We start from the raw sequence: 26,177 nt of genomic DNA, 5'->3' as shown, positions 1-26,177 counted from the left end.
TGAAAAATGCTATTGGCGCCGATTCGAAGCTGCGTGTAAAGAAGTACTGCAGGGATAGGGACAGGGTGATCACTGTTTCTGATGAAATTGAAGAGTATTCGAATGAAACTGACGACTATTTGCTCGTCGTTGATGCGGAGATCAATTCGACGATTGTACTGGAGTGTAGATTTTGGTAAAGGGGTAAAATTTGTACGATTACGAACTCAATAACTTTACGCAATACGAACTGGCCAGTGGCGACGAGAGCAAGGACCAGCCTCCGAGACTGTGGTATTGGCAGGATCTGAATCAGACCCTGGAGATGACGGAGGTCGAGCTGGGCATGGACAACAACGTCACGCAGATCCGCGTGCACATGACTGCCGAATATTCCCTGATTATTCGAACGCTTTTAGAAGAGGATATCGGCATCTATCGTTGCATCGGCGATAAGGATCGGGAAAACAATAGAAGCCTTTTCAACTATCGTCTCGAACGTAAATTTGAAAAATTCATCAAGTCAACATGATAATCAATTTTATTCTTTGTCACTTATATATATATATATATATATATAACAGCTGTTCTCGAAGACGAATCAACGAACTCGACGCAACGGGGAAACGAAACCGAATATAAAAAGTATCGAGAGCTCAATCTCCTGCCGGTTACTCAATTATTCGCGGTAAGTATGTTTCAAGAAACTCGCAGCATAAAACGGCACTCGAAATGAAAATAGAACGCTCGTTTAACACCAGAATTCAAGCGACGAAGAATTGCTCGCCATCAGAGAGGAAGGCGTTACTCTTGAACTTGTTTCCGAGTGGGGACCTTGGGGTCCTTGCGAGGAATGCGTGAAAAAGCGAGGAGTCAGGTCGCGCCGAGCTTTTTGCAGAATAAAAAGTCACTTTAACGAGGTAAAACCCGTTTCCAGCGAATCGGTAATTTCCAATAAGTATAATGCGTAATCAGATGACGGAAAACGCGCCGGACGACTCGGAGATCCTGCAGTTCTTCCAAAACTCGCCGCTACTCCCGTGCAGGCGAGTCGTTTATATAAATTAGTAAATATTTATGCCCCTCGTTAAAGCAGAGTCGCCTCTCTCGTCCCTCGACAGCTCAAACAAGCGTAAACGTTCGTCGTGTTATAGGTCAAGAATTCTGCGCGAATGGTTCCCGAGCTTGAGCAACGCAACGAGACACTTGTCGGAATTCGTGCTCAGGGAAAAGTGCAAGCACTGCAAAAAGGAGAAAAAGGCGAAAAAGCACAAGTTTAAGTACAAAAAGCGCTACCTAATAGCCGAGGGTGCCGACCTCGCCCTGCCATGTCCAGAGTACGTAATTTCGTGCGCGCTGCTACTATAAATAGAGGCCGACTTTATAATTGCAACGCGTTTAATTACGATGCTCCTCGAGAGTTGACGTTTTTTGTCTCTACGTCCCTTTGAATGCGACAATTAACGACGAGCGAAATTCTTTTTGAACCAGAGCAACGACACTGTCGGACGTCGTGTGGAGAAAGGAGTCATCGGTTTTGCCAAAGGGCAAAGGCACTTCTTTTCGCAAAAAGGACCCGGAGCCACGGGTCTTTGTCGATCCGTACTTCACTCTCTACCTAAAAGGCAATTAATCGCGGCTTTGTACGCACGAGCTTACCTATGCGTCAAAATTTGTTGTTTTTTTTTTCAATTTTAATGACTTTCCAGACGTTTCCAAGCACGAGCAGGGAAATTACTCGTGCTCCGTCGACGATACGCGCATGCTGCAAGCGAAAATTACCGTGGCTTTGCAGACTAGGGTCGGAATCGAAGGTTCGTTAGTCGTTCAATTTTACAATGCAATAATTAAAAAAAAAACATTAATTTTACGAACGTTTGAACATAATATCGATGATAGTTCATAATTGAAAATTCCAAAAAATGTGGAACGCTTCACGATTTTGCGTGTCATCCTTGCGCAGGGGCCATGCTAATCTTCTCTGTATCGTTCCAATTTTAGTATATGTACTGCCGAAGCAAGTACGACCATCGGACTCTTAACGCTTCTTATATACCAATCGCAGTCATTTTTCTGCACTTGCGAGTTTGCTCGCAAAGAGGTAGCCACCTGTAGGCGGCCCTGCGAACTACGCGCCAGTCTCTACGCGCATGCCCGTTACTCTACTCGTGCAGGCGCGCGACCTCTATCGTGAAACGCGCTGACTAGAGGATCGGCGCGCGATTCGAATACAACGACGAGTTTTTGGAGCGTGAGTCATAGAGAGTTTAATTACTGCGCATGTTTGTCTGTTTGCAGCTCTTCTGCGGCACTTGGGATACTTGGGATTCATCTTTTTGTTCACGCTGGCGTGTTATTGCTACGGAGTTGTCAGGGCTTGCAAGAATCGCAGAAAGTTCAGGATTCAGACTTACGATCAGTTAATGGAGGAAAAGGAGCTGTTGAACGTGACGCATTGACTTTGAGATAAGATCGATTTTGTATTATCGAATGTCGATGAATAGTAAAGAATTAGAAAAATGAATGAAATTTCGTCAACATAAGAGCGCACTCGTCAAGTAACATAGAAAATGACTTGGCAATCCATTAGCCGCGCATTTCTTTTGAAACAAATGATATGATTGGGTGTTTAGCAACGATTTCTATCAACGTCATTATTAAACAATCGCAACAACTCCGACTTTGCGCAACACCGAGCGTCTATACGACATATACAAAAAAAGACCTCCCAGTAGAAAGTCCTTTCCGAGCGCATAATTATTTCAATCGATCAACAACAACGATACAATTTTCAAGCAACTCGCGCATCCGCATTTTCCCGCATCGGCCCATTGCAAAATCAACCATCCACACGTCGCATACCTGTGCGCGCATACCCACCGGGGATATATATCATTGCAGCGTAGGATCGGTAGGGGCACATAGTCGCTCGCGCGCGACTCGGCCTCCAAAGAAAAGAGGCTCGACTGACTCGCCTCGAAGTGAAAGGTGAGAGAGACAGCGCCGAGTGGAGAGCAACGTGTCCGGATTCTCCTGACTCAAGTCCACCGGGCAGACGAACTCTCAGTGACGCGTTTCAAAATGGCTGTGAGCCTCAGTATGTTTATACGATTCTGAGGATCTGTTGTTGTTTGGTGTTTTCTGGAAAAGTTGTTTGTCGCGAGTTTTACACAAGGAGCCATGAGGAGAGTGTGCGGACTGTTCGCCGTAATGGCGCTCGCGCTTCTGCTGGATAGGCCGCGCGGTACCGAAGGTGAGTTTTACAAGTGCGCAGTGTAATACACGATCTGTAGAAAGTTTTGGAGTGACAAAGGATTAGTCGATTAGTCGGTTACTCAGAATTGTTGTAGATATGCATTGTTTGTAAGGAAAGTTATTTTGACTACCTATATCAATAATGACAGCCTCATTAGGCAGCCACGAAAGTACTGGAAGGCTGTGTACGAATTGCTTTTAGAAAGGCGAAATCGGAATGCGCGTGACTCTTCATCTATACTTAATGCAAGCACAACTTTTTCAGGTATCTTAAAAAACTGCTACGTCTGCAGGTCAAGAGGCGACCTAGGCACCTGCAAGGATCCCTTTCCCCGGGATTTGAACGCGACACAAGCATCCAAGCTCAAGGGAGTCGAGATCGTGCCATGTGCCTCGGGCTGGTGCTCGAAAATCATAGAAAGTCAAAACCTTAACAATGGTAAGCTCAATCCTACCGCGAACCTCGCAAGCTTATAAAAAGAGAGAAAAAAAAAATAACGACATAAAATTCAATTTACAGAGTACGGCGTAGCAACGGAGCGGTTGTGCCTACAGCGCGGAGTAGACGACAACGAGGAGCGATGCGCCTTTACCAAATACAACAACAAGATCATCTACATGTGCTTCTGCAACGGAGATCTTTGTAACTCGGCGACGAGAAGTGCGATGCTCCCGACTCTCTATCTGGCTGCGGTTGTAGCTGCGCTCGCGAGGTGGCTGCACTGAATACTTATTTTACGGTGGAAAATTATTGCTTCAATTGAAATTTCGTTCGAGTGGACCTGTAACTGTTGTTTTCTTTTTTTTTTCGGAGATGCTCCGTAAATAATTCATATCGAGAACTAGTTCGCGTATGAAATTCTACGTGCAATTTAAATGAATTAATCTTACGAATTGTGTCAACGATGCTCCACGGCCTAATGGAGGCTGGTTTAATGATGCGCCTTTCGTAATCTTGATAATTCATTCCGGCTTGATGAGTTTTCATACTTACTCGAGTTGTATTTTTATTTGAATTCATACAAACCTGTATTGTTAGCTATTATTGAAGTTACCTTTATTGTCTTTTTTACTACTGCTTTGATCAAACGTGAACTACGAACTACTACACTTTGTTAATTGCGTCAATGTAAATATTATGCAATGTGACTAGCATGCAAAATTTCGTACTTTTATTACATAAATATCTACATGTAGCAGTGAAATTTGTATTAGGAATTTTTAATTATTAGCAAGTAATGCGTATGGTAGTGAACATTTTAATCTATACTACGTCGTTATTTTTTTACACGAAAATGTTTACACAAGCTCACTTGAGTTTTTATTACATTACAGCTAATTGGTGTACATGAGTAATTCGAACTATAGGTATAATAAAAACCACGAGTTAAAACAAAGACGTTATGTACAAAGAGTTCACTTATACACTACAATTAGTTCCTTTCTAAATCTACATAATAATTCTCATCCAAACGGCCATCTGTAATAAAGTGTATAAAATGTTTATTAAAAAAATTAGTCTACAGGCACTACGTTGAATCCGGCACGAATAATCATCAGACATCGCGCTTCAACCACCGAGAGGTTGCAGTCATCAGTCATCAGCAGCGCAAACTCGACGAGAATTCGCATGAGGAAATCGTCCCTCATCAGCCTATACGAGGACAAAACCATGATATGCGTGTTTAAGGATGACCTAATCTCTGTGGTCGTAAAAAGGCGAGTTGGGTCTGATGCTTCTGAGTATGTTGCCGTTGAGTCCGTTTTCCCGTCTCTCCTGCTGGTTTCGCAAAATCGCGCGCGTGTGAGGTATGTCGCTGAAGAAGAGCTCGCCCCGTCCGTAGATGTAGCGCACTGCCCTCAGTGCCGCCTCGCCCGTCAGCAGCAGCGGGTCGGGGTAGTCTGTGGCAAAGTAGAAAATTTTTAGTATAAATTTGGAAATTTCGGAATGATCAATCCGAATGCAATTACCCAATCCGTTGGAGAAATCCGGCGTTTGATGACTGTACTCCCGGTTGCTGACGTTGATGTCATTCTGCTCGACAGGAGCGAAAGCCCGCGGAATCGTCCGAGGCCGGGGATAGTAGTATCCGCCCATCACTGGGCTACCTGTACAACACGCGTATTGACGGAATTAAACGGGGATATTCGTCGAGGAAAATGTGCTATATTTGAATAAAAGTCGCGTTAACCCGTTCTCAGGTTGGGCGGCGAGTGCCTCCTGCCGATGGACAGGTACGACTGCTGCGAGATCACGCGTGCCCCTGAAAAAGAAGAGCCGAACGCTGTTGCATATAGATGGAGAAAAGCGCGTGTACTTTTACGCTAATTAATGTTTCGCCACTGTACCTTCGGTCTTGAGGCCGTACTCCTGGACGTGGGGGGGCTGAACGAATTTCACGTGGATGCGGGCGAGTGGCGAGGCATCCGCCGTCCCGATTGCCGCGGCCGATATCAGCAGCCCCAACAGCGTCAGCTGCAACGTTTCATTGGCAAATTAATCAACGAGTTGCGCGAGTACAGTCCATTGAGGCTGCTTGTTTTGCCGCAGCTATCCTAGAAGTGTCTCTCGAACACCGTCTCAATTGATTATTTTCGCGAAAACTCGTCGACAAGGTTACGGGAGCAGCGAAGTGAGTCAGAAAAAAAAAACGTCCGGAGGGCTATTTAAAGCTCACTCTCTCGCACATATCGCCATTGAGAGAGAGAGAAAGGGTGAGCGCATTAAAAATTTCCTTTTGCCTGGGAAACTCGCGCTCGCGGCGAAATAGAGCAACCGCTAAGCCAATACCAGAGCGATGTATATATACCGTTATATATGGTCGGAGCGCATCGGAGCTAGATGAGAGAAAGAGAGATCAGCATCACGTGCAGCAGCTCGGACGATCTGCATAACGAAGCGGCTCCGCGCATAATGGCCAACGCTTTAATTCTCCACTGCTGCTGCTGCTCTCGTTCTCTCTCTCTCTCTCTCTCTCTCTCCGCGGAGGATCTTATAACGCGCACGCAGTAGTCGCTCCTCGCTCTGCAGGGTTAAGTAATCCGAGAGATATTTTCCAGCCGGGGAATTTATTATGCGCGCGGTAAGGAGCAGCTATTAATGCGATTTTGCTTTTTTGGCTCGAGAGATGCTATACACAGCTCGCGTGCGAGGCCTATTACTTGGGCATAGCTTTGACCTAATGCGGCGCATGATTTTTTTTCGCGGACTTTATAGGCGCAGCCTATAGTTGGTCGCGAGAACCTGGATGGATATACAGCCCGTGCGCTGGACAATCGGTTCGGGCTAAAGCCGATGCCTGGTGTATTGAGTAATTGTTGGCGATTATGTGCAGCGAGCGCTTTTCGCGGTATACTGCTGAAATAATTGGCGAGGAATGCAATCAAGAGTTCACGGCGGTGCACTGATTGGCCGGGGACTATATAAATAAAACGCAGTTGCTTAATCTTCTTGGATTAGAAATGAAAATTCAAGGAATCGCTCGAACCTCCTCTTTCATCTCGACAACCTATAGCCATAATCAGGCCAGAAGTGTCGGCAAGTTCAACACTCAGCGCTCCGAGTGTGTTATACTTACTCCTCGGTAGCTATCGATCCCGTGACTCGCGCCTTCGGGGCTCAAGTGCACAACACGCGCTTTTCGCTCTCTTTCGCCGCGGATCGCGGACAGGTAAAAAAGGCCCGGTTAGCCACGAGGCTCGGTTGCGGCAATATCTTGCGCGAGAAGCGCGTGTATATACATGCAGATCAGCTGCGGCTCTCTCTCTCTCTCTTTCTCTCTCTCTAGCCAGTGGCAGTTATAAATTCGCGCTGCGCCGGTTATTGGGCAACTGTAAACGTATATAAGCGGCTGTGAGAGGGACACCGTTTGCTTATAACGTGTATACGCGACAGTTTTCTCATTTTTCGATCACCGCAGAGAGATGGCTTTATTAAAGAGCGATGTATCAAAGGCTGTAATCAAAGTCTCCGACACGTTAATGACGAAGCCGTAAAGCGCGCGCCTGCGGGAATTACAGGGTGTCTCGCGAGGAGCTGACAAGCAAATCCCTCATTAAATTTCCTCGAGAGTATAAACCTATAAATATACCTTCATAACAACGCGTAATTAAAAGTCGCAAAATACCGATTTCCGCAATAACTCGACCTCCTATTATCCCGAATCGACAATTGCCACATTATATTATCCATCGAAGCGCTGCATTATACACGGCGGCTCGCGTAAAAGCCGAACCTCTCGATGCACCGTATATGCGCACGACCGACATTATAATGTCGCAGTCGACTGGAATTGCCGATTATAACAAGTACACTTGCCGCGCACAGTGTATGGCGCAGTATAACTTCGAGGCTCAAATTACGTAAAATTAGATAAAGTCGGGAGAATATGTTGCAAGAATGTGGCGAATCTGCAGATGCTATTTCGTATAAGCGTTAGATAGTTTTGTCGAAAAAGTGTGATATTGTTGCTAAATATTTGCGCAGAGCGTTCGAGGATTTGCATCGTCTCTTTTCTCGGAGAATTCTCGAGTGAGCAGATGTAACGTAGCTTCGGAGCTGTATACTTCGTGAGTCTACAATATAGATAGGAAACTACTTAGTGCCTGAGCCACTTGACTACTTCTAACGTCTGTTTTCCCCCCGAGTTTCAAAACGTTTCGAAAACTCTATAATCTAATTGTGCGAGATTTAAAGTAATCTCCTGCTGCTTCTTGGAAAAGGTCTACATTCGGCAATAATTTTAACCGGACGGCCCGATTTTTTATTTAGAAAAATTACATCTAATAGCTTCAAAGTAAGTCTTGGAGAAATTAAGAAAATGCATAGCGAAATCCTACTGCGCTCGCTGTTACACTATGCACTATACGTGTATACGCTAAATTAATAAACTCTGGCAAAAAGTAAACGTGATATACTCACTCCCGCGCAGCAAATAAAATAATGGCTCGTCCGACTCGATCTGTAACGATTCAATAATGTAACGGCCGAATCGATGAAATATGTTTTATCTGCCTTGTACGTAAAATACGTATTATCCATCACTTTGCCGATAAAATCGCGCGAGAAGAGCTACTTCGTAGAGTCGCGAGTAAATTGATATATCTCACCGAGCTATCGGCATAATACATTTGAATGTGGAAATTCGAACGCGAGTGCCAAGGAGTTTTCTTAATCAAGCCTGAGTTTGCGAAAATGCACGAGCGACTGCAGTCGATGGATGAATGAGACTTTGATTAATTCGATTCCACGCCGAATAAAAATTCAATAAAATTAGAGTTATTGCTCTCACAGTGTAACAGTTGACAATAACACCGTCATCGACGTCGGCTACTCAATTTCACATCACGTCGTAAATCTCCGAGATTGTCGACGGTACAAGGACTCATCGAGCTCCAATACTCGTCCCGAGAAAAGCTGTCCAGCCGATGTATAAGGATCTGCTGATCTACGCGCGCTAAGTAAGCGTGCGCGGATGAAGAGGAAAAAAGAAGCGCGGATCGAGTAGCGAATAAACGCTCGGGCTTCATAAGCCCGTTTATACCTCTCGAACTCGCGGTTTCTCTCGACGCAGTTAAACGAGGCTTTACGACGCTCTCCATACGTCCGTAGTGCTGTTATACGAGCGACGCGTGTTGTATGATTTATAAACAGTTTCGGCGTGTCTAGCACAATATGCTTACGTGCAAATTAGTCTGGGAATACAATGGGCTGAATGTTTCAGTTTTACGGCGTCCAAGCGGCTGTTACACATTTTTTATACGACGAAAATGCCAAATGGCAGGTTGTGTATTATGCTAATGAGCTAATAAATTCGACGAGTCGCGAGAGCAGAGCCGAAAACTGAAATATGTGTAAGAAGAGCGTGTGCGATAATGCGCTGTTTCTCAACGACGAAATAAGAAATTTTTATGTCTCTCTCTCTCTCTCTCTCTCTCTCTCACTTTCATAACGGCGCAATCATGCGTCATACAATATATAGGTATAAGCGCGAGGGCATTACAAAAAAGTGAAATCGCGCGCGCAAAACTATACGCAAACTAAACCTGATCATCTCCCTGACTCGACGTCGCGAGACAATCAAAGCCGCATTACTCCGCGTAACCGAGAAAAAAATTGCCCGGTTCAAAGGTCGCCCCCACTCGATCCTGTGCGTCATACACTCGCGTGTACATCTCGCGGTTGGCTAATCCTTACAGAGTAGACGATCATTTATCACGCGTGTATATAGCGTATACCTACACACCTCGTATCTTCTCCCCCTGCATTTTTCGACCCGATTCGTCGAGAGCACCACTCGCGCTTTTGTCCCTGTCTACGTCGACGGCGATCGCATTGTTGTCTTCGGGCCTTTTTTGCGACTGTCGCGCGCGTCTTTGTGCTATACTATACGCTCTCTCTCTCTCTCGAGTGTACTTGATCTAGATAACTGCGTGCGCGCGCCGACTGTCGATGTTTTCTGTGGGGATTTTTTCCTTTTTTCTACTCTCCCTATAGTATATGGCAGAGGGTTGATTTTTTTTCATATTTGCGCGTTTATAGTCGATGACGATAAAAAGCTCGACGTGGATTACAGCTTTATTACATGATAATGACGGCTGCGGCACGCAAACTAGGAGGAAAAAAATGGAGCTGCAGCGCGGTTAATTGCTCCTTACGGACTACTCGTTAACTGCGACTAGTGAAGAAGGCGATTCGAGAGTTCATTTATCGCATTTACGACTTTTTCGAGGAAGAAGAAAAATTAGCGGACCAGCAGTAGTTTGGATGATTTATGTGGTTCACATGCGAGAATTCACTTATGGCGAATTAGTTTTTCTGCTGTAATTTATTTGATTTCTTGTATCGTATACGGAGAATTTATGCCCCGTAACGAGAGATAATATACTTCATATACACGGATCGATAGATTGACGACTCGTGTAAGAACTTTGGTAGTCGAAAAGGCGCTTCCAGACGGTTATAGCTCTACTTTTACTTTTATATGCCGAGCACAGACTGTTTACCAACAATGAAATATTGCTCGGAATCGCGCTTAAGATCTGCTATAGAGACTCGCGCGCGTCGTTAATAAAAAGCGACGTACAGCAAACAACATTATATCGTCGACCCGGGAAATTCAAAGCTCGCAACTCTCCCTGATGCGACTGTCTATAGCAACGATTCGAAAACGACCCGATAAGATCGATTCCCAGACGCGTATGCACATTATGCGCGAAATAATACAGAGCACACGTGCCGCACATCGGTGCGCAGCCCGCGATCAATCACTCGTGTGCGCGGTGAAAGTGTACATAGAGAGCAGATGTGTGCAGCGGAGACGTTTTGTGCTAATGTGCCAGTACTGAGCGGCGATTTACTCTATTTTGCATGATGATCGTTTTCCCGACGTTTGTACAGATTGTGTGTCGTTGCGGTCGCGGACTTTTTAAAATCGAAGGCTCGAACTCAGCCGTTTGTGCAACGCGTATTGGGTTTCGAGTATTGCGCGTGTCGCCGGTGTATTTATTTGTTTAGAAACAAAAAACAGTGCGCGACATCGGTTTTGCATATCCGTGTTTGCGCAACGACGATATATAGGGTATAGGCATCGGAGGCGCGACGACAGAAAGGACGAATTTTTCGCGAGACGACTTCTCGGTATTCCGATTCGCCAAAGACACCGGATTAATCGTTTCAAAGCCATTGTCAAGGCTTAATTCGATAAAAGAGCGAAACTCGCGCGCTCAATCCACACTCGTTATACGCTGCCGAGTATCGAAGCAATCGATCGGCACTAATTAAATAAAAAGCCGATTGTCTCGCCGTTCTTTATTCGTTCCTACACGTGTTCGATTTCGCCTCGGATTCGTTGCGAAATAGTTGAGAGTGCTCTCGAAAAATTCTGCATAAACGAGCGCGCCCGGCTCTAAATTCAAAGTTGCAGGCTTGCGAAACTGCGCTATACATGTCTTATTTAATAGTTGCACCGCGCGCGCGGGCTAGATTTCGAGAAGAGCTTTCCGCGCATAATGCGCTGAGAGTGCGATGTTAAAATGGCTCGTTTTATGTAAGCGAGTTGGAAAAGTCGGGAATTAAGTATATAGAGTGAAATAACGATATAACACACACACACACTCACCGTCAACATCTTCGTAACGAGCTCTGTGCCGCAGTATAACCTCGAGCAGAACAAAATATGCGACGGCCCTTAGCAGCTTCTCCGGCGGATCACGCGAGTATCTCTCTCGCTATCCGCATTACTCCTTGGAGCACCAGGAGAGAGGAGAAAAAAAAATTCAAATTAAAAAAAAAAATCTCGCCCGTAGAAGCAGCACTCGGTATGTACGTCGAGCTCTACAGCACTGTATACGAGAAGATCGCGTGAAGTTCGGGCAGGAACTGAAGCACTTGGAACTTGTTAGGTGAACGTCGCGATGATCGCGGCGGCGGCGGCGCTCGCACGTCTTTCCCTTTTGCCACCACGCGCTACTGCTCGCTTTTGCGCGCCCTCGAAGGTCCTTCCTTTTCTGCGCTGCAAGAGAGGAGGACTACCCGCTTGCGTCTCACTTTCGTTTTTTACTCTCATTACGCGCGTGTCGCGCTTTGGTAGTTGGTCTATGCATACACGCGAGATACGAGAGAAGTGGTATATTTGGTCGAGTTCCTTGGTCTGGAAATGATGGATGGAATTTCGGGAGAGAGAGAGAGAGAGAGAGAGAGAGAGAGGGGGGATAATAGAAGCTATGCTCTCGACTGGATTAGCGAAATTCGGGCGGTTATGATTAATGAAGTAGTGCTGATGAGTGTGTCATTCGGACTGCGGGGGATCTCTCTCGCTCTCTGTTCTCGAATGTAGTAATGGTTGTTCTTTTGTTATGACGATACACGTCGTATGTAGGAGGAAACCGCGTCGTTGTGAAATGAAAGGCGACGATTTATACAAGGGAAGACATTGGCCCTTGGGCCGTTGGGCGTGGGTATATTATGTTTCTAATAAAAATGATCGAGACCGGATAAACTCGACCTTCGCAAATCCGCGGTGCTACAGGGGCTACTACTTTCTTTGTGTGAATTGGCACAGCGTTTCCGTGTCCTTCGAAAATAAAAGAGTTTAAAATGCGAATCAAGGATAAGGAGGAGTTTGCACTTTCTGTTCTGATTCGCGGGTAAACGGATATTTGATAGTTATAGCCGATTGTCCAAGGTATGCATCGTCGTATGGCAACTTTCGTATCGATTTTAGATCTAGAATGATTAATACGTCGATTGACGTTCAGGTCAATGCCAGCCGAATTCGCGTAGGTTCCAAGAATGCACGCTGTGCTCGAAAAAATGCGGAAAGAACGAGATTTAATTGAAGGCAAACACACCTATGCCTCATCGCACGAGATATAAGACGGTATAAAATTTTAAATAGTAGGTCACTTTTTTCTATATACACCGAAAAACCTGCAGCTTTTCATTTCAAATGTCACCAAATTCCAGACTCGATAATGTATATAAGGAAATCCAAAATTAACGATAGGAATATCATAAAGATTCGCACGACCTTTTTTCATTCGGTAGAGATCGAAGGTCCCCTCTCGTCGATACACAACTTTTAATCGGCTTGAGTAATACTTCCGTTATAAATATCCGCTGTTTTCGGCCTGATTTTTGTCACTGCGACCTTCCTCGCAATCAGTGGTGCGCCCAAACAACTTTTTTTCAATGCCGCGAGCGTTGCACCATTGAGAAGCGCCGAAAATTTATCGAGCAGGTCCTGATTATTTTTGCGATCAAAACAACCGATCAATTTTACATTCACTCGTCTCCCGTATACGAGTGTAAGTATACCTGTATACACGAAACCGGAACTTACAAGACGTGAGATGCGGGCGAAGGTTAACGACTTTCGAAAAAAAATCAAGACTGACGCGAATCGGTGATGCAGAGATGTGTTAATTTTAAGAGCGCGAGATTTATGACGGTTTATTTTTAAATGTTTTATTTATTCGTCGATAATTACTCGAATTGCGGAGTAATGATACGGAGCTGATGATGATGATGATGTTTGAGTGAGCTGATTACCCTTCACTTATATATATATATATATATATACTCTGTGCAAAATTACCTCAGCTCTTCGGCATAGGCGGATCGCGTTATGATAAATAAAAGAAGTCGGGCACACATAATATTTCAGATATGTCACGCTGCAGGTAAAAAAGCGGCTTTATTTCTGGAAAATCGAAGTGGGCTGCAGTACAACGCGCGAGAAAATCCAAAAACGTGAAAGATTTATTTGTTACAGCACATAAGGATGCTCTGCAAAGGGCCCTCGCGTGATCGAGCGGAATCAGCCGAGTGTGCTATGTGCGGCTGCACAGCTGTCTCGGTGTACAGCCGTAGTTTATGCACCGCTTCTGTATATATTCGGCAGCTGTCTAACAGCCGTGTCGGGAATCATCTCGTATCGAGCGCGGGATGGAAAAGCTGATCGAGAATGAATTGGTATTATTTTTAGGAGCGTTAACCTCGACGGCAAGGTCTCGCGTGAAAAGTCGCCCTGTATACGCAGTTTGAATTTTTATGGAGATACCAGTTATAGATTCATACAGCTGCACTCTATCAAAATAAACAAGCGAAAAGCCCACAGTAAATAACAGACGAATCCAAAGTTAATTAACAATCTGCGAATTTCCGGAAAAGCGAAAACAGAAACAAAAAAATTGTTGCATACCCCGAAAGCAAATTAATCCCAATTTCCCCCCCCCAACGGCATCCTCTATTTGCTCGCAACAATTCGAAACATATTTTATATTTTTTGCCTCCGCAGCGCACACATCTCTCCGGTTTCAAATTCGATCATCCGTGTGTGTGTGTGTGTATCTATCTGCATCAGTCGGTGAAAGTTTGCTCCACAAGCGCGCACTCGAGCCCCGGAAAATGAGGGACGCTTGTTTTTCTCCGTCTAAAAAGGGGTGGTTCTCTCGACGCCCGGCATTAGCCATAGGCACACACGCGGGGGCTAAGCTCCCCACCGTATCGTCACAATGCTCCAGCAGTAGTGCGTAGGGGAGGAGACCGGTTCCTCTCTCCGAATCGTCGATTTACCGAGAGTCTGGCGGAAAAGGTATCATCAATAGTCGCAGTGCGTTCGGAGAGAAAAGTTCGATCGTCGCTCTCAGCTGTTGTGCCGGCGGAGCCTCGCTCGGGATCGGAAGGAATATTCGAGGAGAAGCTGCTCTAGCTGAAGTCTCGCCTCGTTTTACTCCTGATTATACACAGTAAGTACGGAGTAAACAGAGTAGAACGCTTACTCATTCATTAAATCGCAGGAAAGTGCGTATTCGTTCATTAGTCCGTCCGAGTTCCGAAAGCGCTGCAGTGTAGCTGCGTAATCCTCTTTCCAGGATTTGCCAAGTTTCGCATTGTTCCGCTTTTTCAAAATTAAAAGCGCCCTATTCATTATCTCTCCCTCTCGGGAATTGCATTGCATACACGTAACGGAATTAATACGCGGAAAAGCGAGCAATCGAATTATATTACTACGCAGAAAGAAAATAATGCCGGTGCAGGGATACGGAAAAGGGAGAGAGATTTCCCTTTAAACTGCATCATTACTATTATCATTATAGCCTGAGGCGGCCGGGCCGGTAGGGCGGCTGCTAATCCCACCCCCAGCCCGGAAAAACGTTACAGCAGCCGCCGCCGCCGCCGCCGCTGCTGAGCTTCGACTGGCACACCGCTCGATGTCGCGCCGTAGGGGCGCCGTCAGTTCGCCGCCAGACTCTCCCGGAAAACCGTCGGTTTTTTCGCTCTCCCTCACTCTTACCTTGTATCCGCATTACATAGCTACCTTGATTTGAAAAAAAAAAGAACACCGTCGTCGCGTTGGTTTTTTCGTTGCATAACGACCGCGCGGCGATGGATTCGATTTTCCGGCAGATGTCGGTCTCGCCACGATTACTCCGCTGAGGAAGATCTTACGCCGCCGCCAGCGTTTTGGGCGTGTGATGCGATGATGAGCTGCAGCAGCCGCCGCCGTGCGAGAAATGGCGAGGACAGCTCTGCGAGATTCGAGGAAACCGCTGCGGATCAGCTCTCGCCGCGAGGCTATGGCAACGCTCGCTTTTTTACGTAATTCGTGAGGTGCCGGACCCCCGCAGTGTCCCATGCTTTTCTATGGTGTTTCGCTAATTGTATACCTACTTGTAATCAAAAAGTCAGCCGTCGCAACTCTCACCCTGATGTGGGATGTATCTCGAATTCTAACCTCCGTATAGGATACCGTAATACACTTACTCTGTCGTTCAGCGATCTGTTTATTGTTGTAAAGGTTTGTCGCTCTGCTTTTTTTCCCGGTTTTTGGATGCGTGTGTGCCTGGTAGAGTGTCACGTGTGGATGTGGTCCTTTGACTAGCGGTATCTCGCTAATTTGGAGCCTCCGGTTTTTCGGCTCGCTGCTGTCAACATCAGTTGCTCTTTTCTCGAGCCGTCGGCTCTCTTTTGTTTTGAGTACTTGTGCGCCGTTGATTCGAATGCATCGAAATCACGTCTAATAATTTTCTCTTGTTGTTCGCAGACTGATAAGAATTATGTCAGCAGAAAATGCACAACCATTGGATAAAAATACTTACATGCACGAAGAGTATACACTCCTACAAGACTTAGAGGTACCTAGTGTTGAGTACGCATTGTTGAATTATAGCCTGTGGTCGCTAATGAGCGTTTTCCATTTCAGGAATATCAGGAGGATATTTTAGGTGGACTGTCAGTATTGGTAAATGATAATAACTTAGATAATACGCAGGTGCAGCAACTGGTACTTAACGATGAACTACTTAATACACTGACTGCCGTAACGTTGCCAGATGGAACTCAGGCCTTTGTTGCTGAAAACCCCAGTCCCAATGGTGATTATGCTTTGCTTTTATACTAAAGAGAGGCGAGAAAAAGAAAATGCATACTAACTCGTCTCTGGTTTATTCTTCAGAATTAGAGACGGAGGAGCCTGCCCTGAGGCTGGAAAATGGTGCAATATTTTTACGAGACGCGTCAGAGCTTACCAATGGACAAGTCATACAGCTTCAATTGGATTCACTGGGATCCGAATGTCCAAAGAATAGCACTGGCGAATCGAGCGACGGAGAGATTACATACCCACAATTGCAGGTCATAGATGGTGTGTTATATGTAGTAACTAATCAAATTGAAGAATCCCAAGACTTGTGGGAAGTCTCGGAAGAAACGCCAAAGTTAGATACAATATTTTCTACCAATAATCAAAATGAAGAAGAGCAGCCTAAAAGTAAGCACGAGTGTCCTAGAGAAGATTGCACCAAAGTATACAGTACTGTTCGTCATTTAAAGGTAACTGTAGTCATAAACAATTGAGATTGGGATGCATGAATGTGTATTAACTCTGTTTTAATGATCATCAGGTTCATGAGCGTACCCACACTGGTCAACGGCCATACTTGTGCACACACCCCAAGTGCAAAAAGAGTTTTTCTACTGGTTATAGTCTAAAAGCTCATTTGCGTACTCATACTGGAGAAAAGCCATATAAATGCACAACAGAAGAATGTGATAAAAGTTTTAAGACGTCAGGTGATCTTTTGAAGCATGTTAGGACTCATACAGGTGAAAGACCTTTTGTTTGTCCCTTCGAAGGCTGTGGTAGATCATTTACTACAAGTAATATTAGAAAGGTAAACGTTCATTGCTGACGATTATTGTGTATAACTTGCCAAATTGTTAAACCAACATTTTTTTTCGCAATAGGTACATATAAGGACACATACAGGGGAACGGCCTTTTAAATGCCCACAGCCGAAATGTGGCAAGGCCTTTGCTAGCTCAACAAATTACAAAAACCATATACGTATTCATTCTGGTGAAAAGCCGTATGTTTGCTCGATAAACAATTGCGGTCGTCGATTTACGGAGTACTCTAGTCTTTATAAGCATCATATAGTGCATACGCAGGAGAAGCCTTTTGAATGCGAAGTTTGCCACAGACAGTATCGTCAACAAAGCACACTTCTGATGCACAAGAAAACGGCCCATTCTATAATTGATACGGACAATGAGAATGACAACGACGATCACGATGAAGTGTTGGATGTCCTATTAGAAAATTCAGTAGATATGATTGATCAAGCAAATGTAGGTCTACAGATTGCAAAACGAATCGCACTAAATATTGAGACATTTACTCACGAGTTTGACTTGTTTCAGGAACTCACTTACGTCGAAACTGGTCAAGTCGAGGTCACAGATTGCGTTCCAGAAGATGAGACCCAAATATTGCTTGTCGAAGATCCAAGTCAATTAGTTACACTACAGGTTTGTATTTTCCATATTTTCTCTGAGGGAGATCTTTGTGTCGAAAAAACAGAGCCTTTTCATGACTTTTGTTCCCATTTCAGGCCATGGAAAGTCTTACCGAGGAGCCTGAAGATATTCCTATTGATATAGCATTAGAAGAATTTAATATTAAATATGAAGATGTTGCATTCAGATGGAATTAATGGATGTTAACCTAGCCAATTAACGAATCTCAAGTCGAGCTTGGACAACAAGAAAATGATTATAGAATCTTTTAATTCTATAACCTTTTTTACAAGTTTTCTTGCATAGCCAAATGAAAGTATTGAAGATTTAAATATTTTATTTATATTAGTTGATATACATTGATTAGTATAAATATTTAAATTCTAACCATATGTCAATTCTTAAGTCTTCGATATGCGATAAATTTTTGTATTTTAAATTGAATATATTTTGAAATATATTAATCATGACTCTTAGGTAATTGAAATCGTGTCGTATGCTAATTATTCAGTCGAATATCCTCAATAGTGTATAGAATATTGAGTTCGAATCGAGAGTTCATGTACAGGCGCCTTTGAGTCTACCACGTAGGTGAAATTTCTCGAAGAGTCGAGGAATTTCCACTCGACTCTTTTTCCGATCGGCGAATTTGCACAGCTGCTCTCTCTCTCTCTCTCTCTCTCTGGTCCGTGCCTAATCGATTAGCATTGTAATTGGGCAGGCGCGCGTTTCCTCGTCGTATGTGTACGTGCACATCGGTGCCGAAAACTAGCTGTGTACGTGTATAGATGAGCGAATCGATCGTGTTTGTCAAAGCCGTGGCCGTCACGTGTCTAACATATACATATACTCCGATTTGGATCAGCTGGGCGGAGAGTACATATTTGCGCGACGTGTATCTGTTTTCTTCAATTTGCACATCCCGCTCGCGGTGGGTCTATTTTTTTCTCCCGTATCGACGAGGTTTCCGTTTCTTTATTCTCTTATCGGTCGAACGTTTGAATTTACCTCGAAGTCGCTGGGGTTTCGTAATCGTGCATATGTGTGCGGTTTTGGATTGATGTGTACAGAGGGCATCGAAATTGTTTCAGCAGGTGGTATTTCGCGAGGAATTTTCGGCAGTACTGGGAAATACTTCGGTTCGAAAATTTCCTAAAAAACATGTTATTGGTGAATTTGATAACGAGTACTGTCAAGATCATTTTTAAAATATGATTCGGATCGACTATTGTCTTTGAAAAAAATTCCTGACACTTATGCTGACGTATCGCGATGCATTGTTCTCCGGGATAGAAATTTAGCGGTTTAAAAGGTCTGAAAAAAATCTGCAAACAATTAACGTCGACCGTATATAATACTACCGGATCGCGGTTGGAAAAAACCGAACAATGAAAAAGTCGCGCCTCTTAACTCGGATCGGTACAATAAACCGCAGCATAGGTGCGCGTGAAATTTAAACATTAGCAGACTCTCAGCACCAGAAAATGGTTTACGCGCCTTCGCGGTTTCTTCATTATACGCGTGAAAACATGAAATACGTATACATAGCAAAATTAGCGCGAGCGCACGTCACGTTCACGCGCAACGGAGTCATCGGCGCCAAAGACCGGAGTCAGGGTCTTGGCCTTCTCGACTCCCACCATCCCCTTCCGATCCACGCGGAAGAGATACTCTTCTCCTACCGCGAGGGTTATTCGGTAGTCGAGCTCGGCGCAGCATCCGATGGAGATCGAGATTGCATTTTCGTACGCGTGTACTCGACTATAAGCTGTTCTGCGCGAAGTTTCTGAAGAGGCTACTGCTTTCCCGAGGGGTTTCTAGTTCGGAGCGGTATTTGGCGGATTGGGTTATTGATTGATTTTCTTTGTACATGTATATCGGAAAGCGATATTGCAGACGATAAGAGAATAACTTGTACGAGACGGCGGAGTGGACGAGATTTCCGATAAAACTTATCCTATACATAATTGCACGTCGTTGGTGCAGGTAATTAACGAGGATCATCGAATTTTTAAAAAACTCGAATTGATCCCGTAGTGCACTCGATGACAATGAAATAATAATGAAAGGCCTGACATGCCGCATGTCAGTATAACCCTTAACACAATTTTCCAGCTTAAAGCGCGCACATACGCGAGCCACAATGTGCTTCGGCTCGTCGAGAGGCCTCGAGCCTCGATCGTCATCCCTCGGAGCCACTGCATCAGCATCTCCTCACAGCCCGAAGGATAATTTCAGCGGGAAAGCCATCAGCGTACCGATGATAGGACCGCGAGGCTTTCATCGATCCTAGAGCCTCTCGTCCTTGCTCCATTCGAGGAAATTGGTGAGGAAAATTAAATTGCGTATATAGAGAGAGAGACATCGAGATTTTTATCGAGTCGGACGGCTCGCCGAGCGCGTAGTTATCCGGGCTCGAGATCTGCTTGTAATATGTGTGCAGAAGAGAGTTGCCAGATAAAATAGACCTTCGCGATGTGTGTTCGTCCGTGGACTTGGCCTTTTTTTTTTTTAGAGTAAACCGAGGTCGGATGCTGGGGAGCTTGAAAAAAGCCGTATACTTTGTACGTTCGATTTTGACTGTCGACGATTTCGCCGACGATCGCACGATTCGATTATCTCGTTACATTTCAAACGACTAGCATAAAAGGCGTGTAATATATGACTCTTATAAAAACTGATAGAACGCGACGATCAACAACATTATATTGCCCACAATAATTACAACAAAAGGTGATCGCTGTCAAACGCAGATAATCAGCGAAGAGTGTTTTTCGGAAAAAACAGCTGATTCAGTCGGGCTGCCCCGTCGTTTATCGGGTGTCTCGAAATGAGAAATTAGAACGATGTTTTGATCGACGATCGGCGATCGATATCGGTTGCAGCGATAGCACAGGGTTACGTCACGCTGTCGCATTTGCACGTTGCGTTGTACGTACGACGATGGGCCGCAAATCCGGTGCCAATCTGTGATAAGGTCTGAGGAGCTTCGTTGGTGGTCCGAGGAGAAGGTCTTTTGATTTTCTGGACGTTTCACGCAGAAGTTGAAGTGTCGCAAACACCTGTTGCTGGCAACACTTCAGCCTGGCGAGTATTCTACGGTCTAGCCACTTGACACCTTCTGATTAAATCGCGCTCGAGTATCTATTTTGTTGGTTTTCCTCGTTACGATGCCCCCTTATCCGTAAAAGCTCTAACTCCATCGAAAACAATCTTCATCTCGCGAACGACGATTCGCGCAAATATTTTGTAACTTTGTAAAACGCAATTCTGTGCGTAGTTACACGGAGAAAATGTGATATATTTCCACCGAGCAATTTTTTATCCGTCTATAGCTATACATTCACCAGCTGATCTCTTCTTACTCCAAACCAAGTTATAATCCGAGCAGTCGCGCTTATCTTCGTCTCCAACGCGGGGCAGAAGATAAGCCCACAGCGTCTGATACCCGCGAATGCTCCTTGATTTCCCGATACGTATACGAGTGCATCTTATCGCTCGAGCTAGACTCGCTGCGAGGTCTTTTGCGCTCCGCCATCCCAGTTATGCGACTCCCTGAGCTGTTTTATCGGTTCAACGTCTTCTGTTTGCTTTTTTCCGCTGGGACGATTCAAATATGGAAGATGCGCGAGCAGGTGTAATCGAGCATACACAATTGTGTGTTGTTTGGCTCGACTGATTTCTAGAGTAAATAAGCAATGTACAAAAGTTAACTTATTTGGGTCAGGAATATATGTTATCCCTTTGCCTGCGATATATTGATCGCGATTGGTTGAATTAGAAATTGTCTATAATCCTCGGGTTATATTAGACTGTAAGCTTCTAATGATTTATCGAGTAAACAAAGACACACACCTTGATAAACCACTGGAGGATAACAATACAAATATATAAATCGCGCAGCAAGTGAGTATATCACCCAAGGATCGGATTTCCTTGTGCGAAGCCCAACTACGTATACGAAAGGGGACTTACGCACGTTTATTTCTCAGTCGTCTCGTGGTCTGCTTGACAAACAACTAGGTAAATTAGTGTAAATGAATCTAATGGGGCCACCGACGCGTCGTTATGTATGCTATAGGTATACACCCGCATACCCGGTGAGTTCAACTCCTTTTTTCGTCTCCAGCTCTCTGCTTCGCATGCTTGCACAGCGTTTTGCATCCATTACACTGGACATTTCCGAGTCGGGCGGATGAATTGATTTATAAGTGTCGTGGAAGCCGTTTCCGCGTCGTCGGTAAAACCTTTTGATTTTCCGCACAGAAATTGCGATAAGTAGGATGCTCTAAACGCGCGCAATATGTAGAGCAGCTGCATCATTTATACTCATATCAACAATAATTATCAATAGTACACGAGATGCAGCAGTCCAAAGTTATCGTATATGACATACGATTTTCTGGAAATTGCCAGAAGTATTTTCACTGATACATTAACAATCGTTCTTTCGACAGACGATCTTTGAAAATAAGTTACATGTCCCATACACCTAAACCAACATCTGCATCGCTCGATCATCGTCTATAAATTAAAACAATAACGCAGCGACACACTGTGCCAATCAATCATACATTTTTCTCTCGGCAACACCTCAGCATCACACACATCATCGCGCGCTTATGTATTTTCCTCGTAAATCATCGATCCGCTCTCGCGCCGATCGCCGCGGTATATAGTGCAGTGACTCAGGCGATTCGCGCAGGCATAATAGTGAACGATCGCTGCTCTCCGGAGAGTTTCTGCTTCGTCGATCGAGCAAAAAGGGAATACACCGTTACGGAGGGTCACACGCGCACAGGAAGATCGGCAACGGTAGTTATTGCCGATTTTACACGCGACGCCGCGTAATAAAGCTGTAGCTGGACATCGATGGCTGGAGATGGAAAATCGGTATCGCGAATCGGATGGAGAGGGATTTGTGGAGTAGTGGTAGGTACGTATGCTAGGAATTCGTTTTTCTTTTGTTTTGATTGGCATTAGGTAATGTGTCGAGATCGGTTTCTTGTATATGCTGTGATTACTTCATTGATTGCGCGGAGTCGATGCTTTTTTGCGCGAAACGATTGCAGAATGCAGTTTGCAATATTCTGGTTGCTGCAGTTGACTTTTGTTGAACATTTTAGAGATGTTTGAGTACCATGAGGATAGAACTTGATTGCGTAGGTAGTGGCGCGTGAAGGAAAGTGCGTAACGAAAAGAGCAAACCGAAGAGACGGCTAAGGTCAACGCTTTCTTTGCTCTACACGGAATTTTTTATTTGATCGTGGCGTCATATGACTAACTTAAACTTTATTGTTAAGTAGTCAAATTAATCATCCTGAAACCGCGTGAAATCGTTAAATGCTCTTTGTTGAAATACCCGATCTGAAATGCGACGTTTGAGTAGTTTGAAAATCGGATTAATTTTCATCGCATCGACGTAAAGTAACGCGAAGTTTGATTTTTTACTCCATCTAATTACAAGCGAAAAACTGCGACACTTCGCGTGGCTCTTAACTTCGCTTCTAATCGACGTCTAATCGCCTCGACAATTTCGATCATGTTTTATTAAAACCGAAGGTTTGATTAATCGTCCGCAGAACCGCGTATTAAACGCAGCTTTTAAGTGCAAAATTTCGAACCACACAAGTAAAAAATATTGTTCCTTCCGACGCGCTGTTTTCGAATAAGCTATATGAAAAAAAATGTGAATAAATATTTAACTGTTATAGATCAATAATGACACCGAGAAATATTCACCTTTTTCAACAAATGTTACTTGTGTTTACATTGAATGTTGAGTCTCGCGCTTGCATACTTGTCGGGCTGCTCATCAATTATGCATCAGCCTATAAATAATGGAAATTAATTTTTTCGTGTGATCGTTGCATCTTACCCTTACAAAGCATCGTTTAAAACAGTCGGATACCGATATACCGGTGACCTCAGAGTCATCTTGAGACCATCGAATCCATCCACATCATCCCGAATCCCCGAAGGACTCCCACTTACGCACCTAAACCGATCGATCGATCGGCATCAGTGCATTTTACGCGCTTATGTATATATATCGGTGCGCGACGGTCGCGTCACGCACGTGACTCGCTCAAGAATGTGCCGTCGACGAGTAAAGCGGACGTAGGTGCGCCGATGTGTCTCTCTCTTTCTGTTTTCCTCGGCTCTTCCTGGTTCGGGGAACACTGGACTTTTGGCGGGATTTTTCTCCCCATCAGACGCGCTTTTGTCTGAATCATCGAAATTCCTGCGTAGCCTCGGTGTATTGTGACGCTCACGATCACATTGCCTCATATTGCACGACCACTTTGTATTTATTGTATTTTTATTCGCTCGCGACGTGCTTAGGTGTTATTACGGCACGAGTCACTTCTTTCTCCTATGACGACGATGCGGTCGGATCGATGACTGACGGTATCGATGGGACTTTCGAAAATGGAGTTTGTTTTTAAAGTATATAAATGCAAATGTCAACACCTTTGAAATTCGCGAATCGTCGTCGTGGATATTAAGACCAAAAATACCGATCCGCTCTAGACTTGGGAATCACTCGATTACGAGGCATTAATGCATGCGCGCATTTGGCGCAAAAAATCGGAGCGAGTTTCAATTGGTTGATTAATCATTAGGATAATAAAGACACTCGCGCGCGTGATACTCGTTTTTCCCTAATATGCATCACGCTCTGCTGTGTTTTGGTATTCAGATCAATCTGGATTTCGTTGACGATCAACACTCGATTTTCCCATGAGCTCGAGTCACTATGCAAACGACATTCTCGACGCGTTACTCTCAGCCTTATCGTCGAAATTGATAATTTAGCGAACTGTAAAACCGAGTATTGCAGACATCGCCGAAGGAATGTGGGCGCCTCGCATTCCAGGCATTTTCTTAATGAATCACCGAAAAATTCTCGCTAATTCGTACTGAGGTCTGTTTGCCCAAAATGTTGTGGCTACAGTCATAATCACGTCTCTGACGCTTCGTATTATCATCCAGCCAGATGTTATCCAACTTTGAAGATCTTTTCAATGTACCGTATAAGTAAAATAGGTGTTTCTTGCCTGAAAAGAAACTCGATGCGCTCTCGCGGAAGTTTGCTAAGAATTTGCTTCTTCGAATCATACTAAAAGACAAGCGGAAAATAGATATAATGTGTAGCGTTGCGCGATAATCCTGTATTCTTTATCTTTTCAGCCGTTCAAGGTGCCACGCCGTATAAGCATACACGAAGCTTCGGCAATTAGTGCGTCGAGTAAGCGCAAATTGAAACCACGTGGCGACGCGAACGCGTGTGAAATTTGCGTTCTTCTTGCGATCATCCATACGGCGAAAGCGCGTATCGAATCGATCACCGAGATCATGTGCTCAAGGACGACGTAGAGACGATTCACGCGGATGTTACGGGTTCGCGGATGATTTATGGGCAACTGTTGTTAGGATCGTATAGTGTTGACGAGCGAGAAAATATTTTTGTAGCGATATGGTGATTCCACGATTCTTATCGTTCCGGGCTTGCGACGATACGCGATTATCCGTGGGTTTTTGAGAAAGGCGCTGCGACGATGTGCAAACGTTGCGAGCTTGCGAGAGATGTTGATAGAATTAAAAATGCTCACAATAAAGCTTTATATTTTTATACTGTATGTGTAATGAAAATCGAAGATGACAATGGCTCAGACATCGTTTGGACAGTCTATGTTTGTCGAGCAAATATTTGAGTTGCATTCAATTCTGTAATCGGGAGTAAGTCAGTGTCAACACGGATAAAATCGCAATTCCACTCTCTGAGCTTTTGCACACTCCGGAGAAAAACTAAGGAATCCCATTGATGAATAGCGCGTGTAAGGTTTTCCGATTCATTCTAAAGCTCGAATTCAAATTTATTCGACAACGCGATAGACTGTTGAGTGGCGGAATCGGGAAAATAACGCTTCCTCTTGAGTCATTGACCCAATTTACGTTTTAGGAGAATTACAGCTAATGCTATAAAATGTCTTCTCTCGTGAAACACAGACTCAATTGTTATCGATTACGCTGATTGCACGGTCTGATTTGAAATTAGTCACGTGAAGCGATATAGATAATAAACGCTTCTACGTAAACTGTACATATATCATCGAGCGCAAAGTTACATATTCACACATTACATAGTGTAGGTATCTTGGAACCAATTGCGGTTCGCCACAAATTTTTTATCTCAAATTATAATCATGCTTCGCGTACGTGTAACAAATCCTTATAATTCTAGACGCTCGAATCTACCCCAAGAAAATAAAACTCTCACATTCCAGAAAGCTCCGGCCAACACTTTAACCATGGCTATTCATCCTCGAAGCTCATCCTCCTCAAGATCAACCGGCACACTATCCCAACTACACTAGTACCACCTGCTCGATAAGGGCAGCGACAGCGGAGCAGTCGCTCAACCACCTCCTCTCGCGTCCGAGCGAGCAGCTGTAGATAAAAGCCGGCACCGGAGTCGCGGATCGCGCATATACCCTATATTTTATTCGCCGGCGCGCACGTATAAGTACAACACACTCGCCGCGTACTCGTGTCCGTGTGTCGCGTTGTGCAGCACACACACTAACACGCGAAAAGTAAGTAGCGCCAAAGCCGCGCGCGAGCGAAAAAAAGGAGG

The 26,177-nt window shown here is 44.6% G+C and overlaps 3 protein-coding genes and 1 non-coding gene across 7 annotated transcripts; 2 read left to right on the top strand and 2 right to left on the bottom strand.

Moving 5' to 3' along the window:
* The first annotated feature begins 1,685 nt into the window (after positions 1-1,685).
* Positions 1,686-4,631, top strand: LOC100118576. The gene is made up of 4 exons (XM_001605346.4): positions 1,686-1,793; positions 2,278-3,232; positions 3,500-3,673; positions 3,755-4,631. Exons 2-4 carry the CDS (start codon positions 3,160-3,162, stop codon positions 3,958-3,960), a joined length of 453 nt encoding a protein of 150 aa, XP_001605396.1. The 5' UTR covers positions 1,686-1,793; positions 2,278-3,159; the 3' UTR covers positions 3,961-4,631.
* Positions 1,898-2,004, bottom strand: LOC116416834. Its single transcript, XR_004227176.1, has one exon. It is a non-coding gene; the product is annotated as a U6 spliceosomal RNA (small nuclear RNA).
* On the bottom strand, positions 4,512-25,897 carry LOC100118543. 3 transcript variants are annotated; one of them, XM_008205638.4, is made up of 5 exons: positions 11,355-12,019; positions 5,584-5,710; positions 5,427-5,498; positions 5,206-5,343; positions 4,512-5,136 (listed from the first exon to the last, which is right to left on the bottom strand). In XM_008205638.4, the coding sequence occupies exons 1-5, from the start codon at positions 11,361-11,363 to the stop codon at positions 4,931-4,933; spliced, it is 552 nt and encodes a 183-aa protein (XP_008203860.1). In that variant the 5' UTR covers positions 11,364-12,019; the 3' UTR covers positions 4,512-4,930. The 3 variants fall into 3 exon arrangements, with proteins under 3 accessions (XP_008203860.1, XP_016839512.1, XP_008203858.1); XM_016984023.3 differs by lacking the exon at positions 11,355-12,019 and adding an exon at positions 8,156-8,447; XM_008205636.3 differs by lacking the exon at positions 11,355-12,019 and adding an exon at positions 25,821-25,897 and having other exon boundaries at positions 4,525-5,136.
* Positions 14,280-18,023, top strand: LOC100121539 (zinc finger protein 143). 2 transcript variants are annotated; one of them, XM_031926477.1, is made up of 8 exons: positions 14,280-14,484; positions 15,783-15,873; positions 15,942-16,113; positions 16,194-16,570; positions 16,642-16,911; positions 16,985-17,368; positions 17,441-17,548; positions 17,632-18,023. In XM_031926477.1, the coding sequence occupies exons 2-8, from the start codon at positions 15,796-15,798 to the stop codon at positions 17,731-17,733; spliced, it is 1,491 nt and encodes a 496-aa protein (XP_031782337.1). In that variant the 5' UTR covers positions 14,280-14,484; positions 15,783-15,795; the 3' UTR covers positions 17,734-18,023. The 2 variants fall into 2 exon arrangements, with proteins under 2 accessions (XP_031782337.1, XP_001605150.1); XM_001605100.6 differs by lacking the exon at positions 14,280-14,484 and adding an exon at positions 14,968-15,536.
* Positions 25,898-26,177: the final 280 nt, after the last annotated feature.

This window comes from Nasonia vitripennis, chromosome 3 (assembly GCF_009193385.2).
Source record: "Nasonia vitripennis strain AsymCx chromosome 3, Nvit_psr_1.1, whole genome shotgun sequence".
NCBI classification, from domain to species: domain Eukaryota; kingdom Metazoa; phylum Arthropoda; class Insecta; order Hymenoptera; family Pteromalidae; genus Nasonia; species Nasonia vitripennis.
This window is presented reverse-complemented; position numbering and strand designations above follow the sequence as displayed.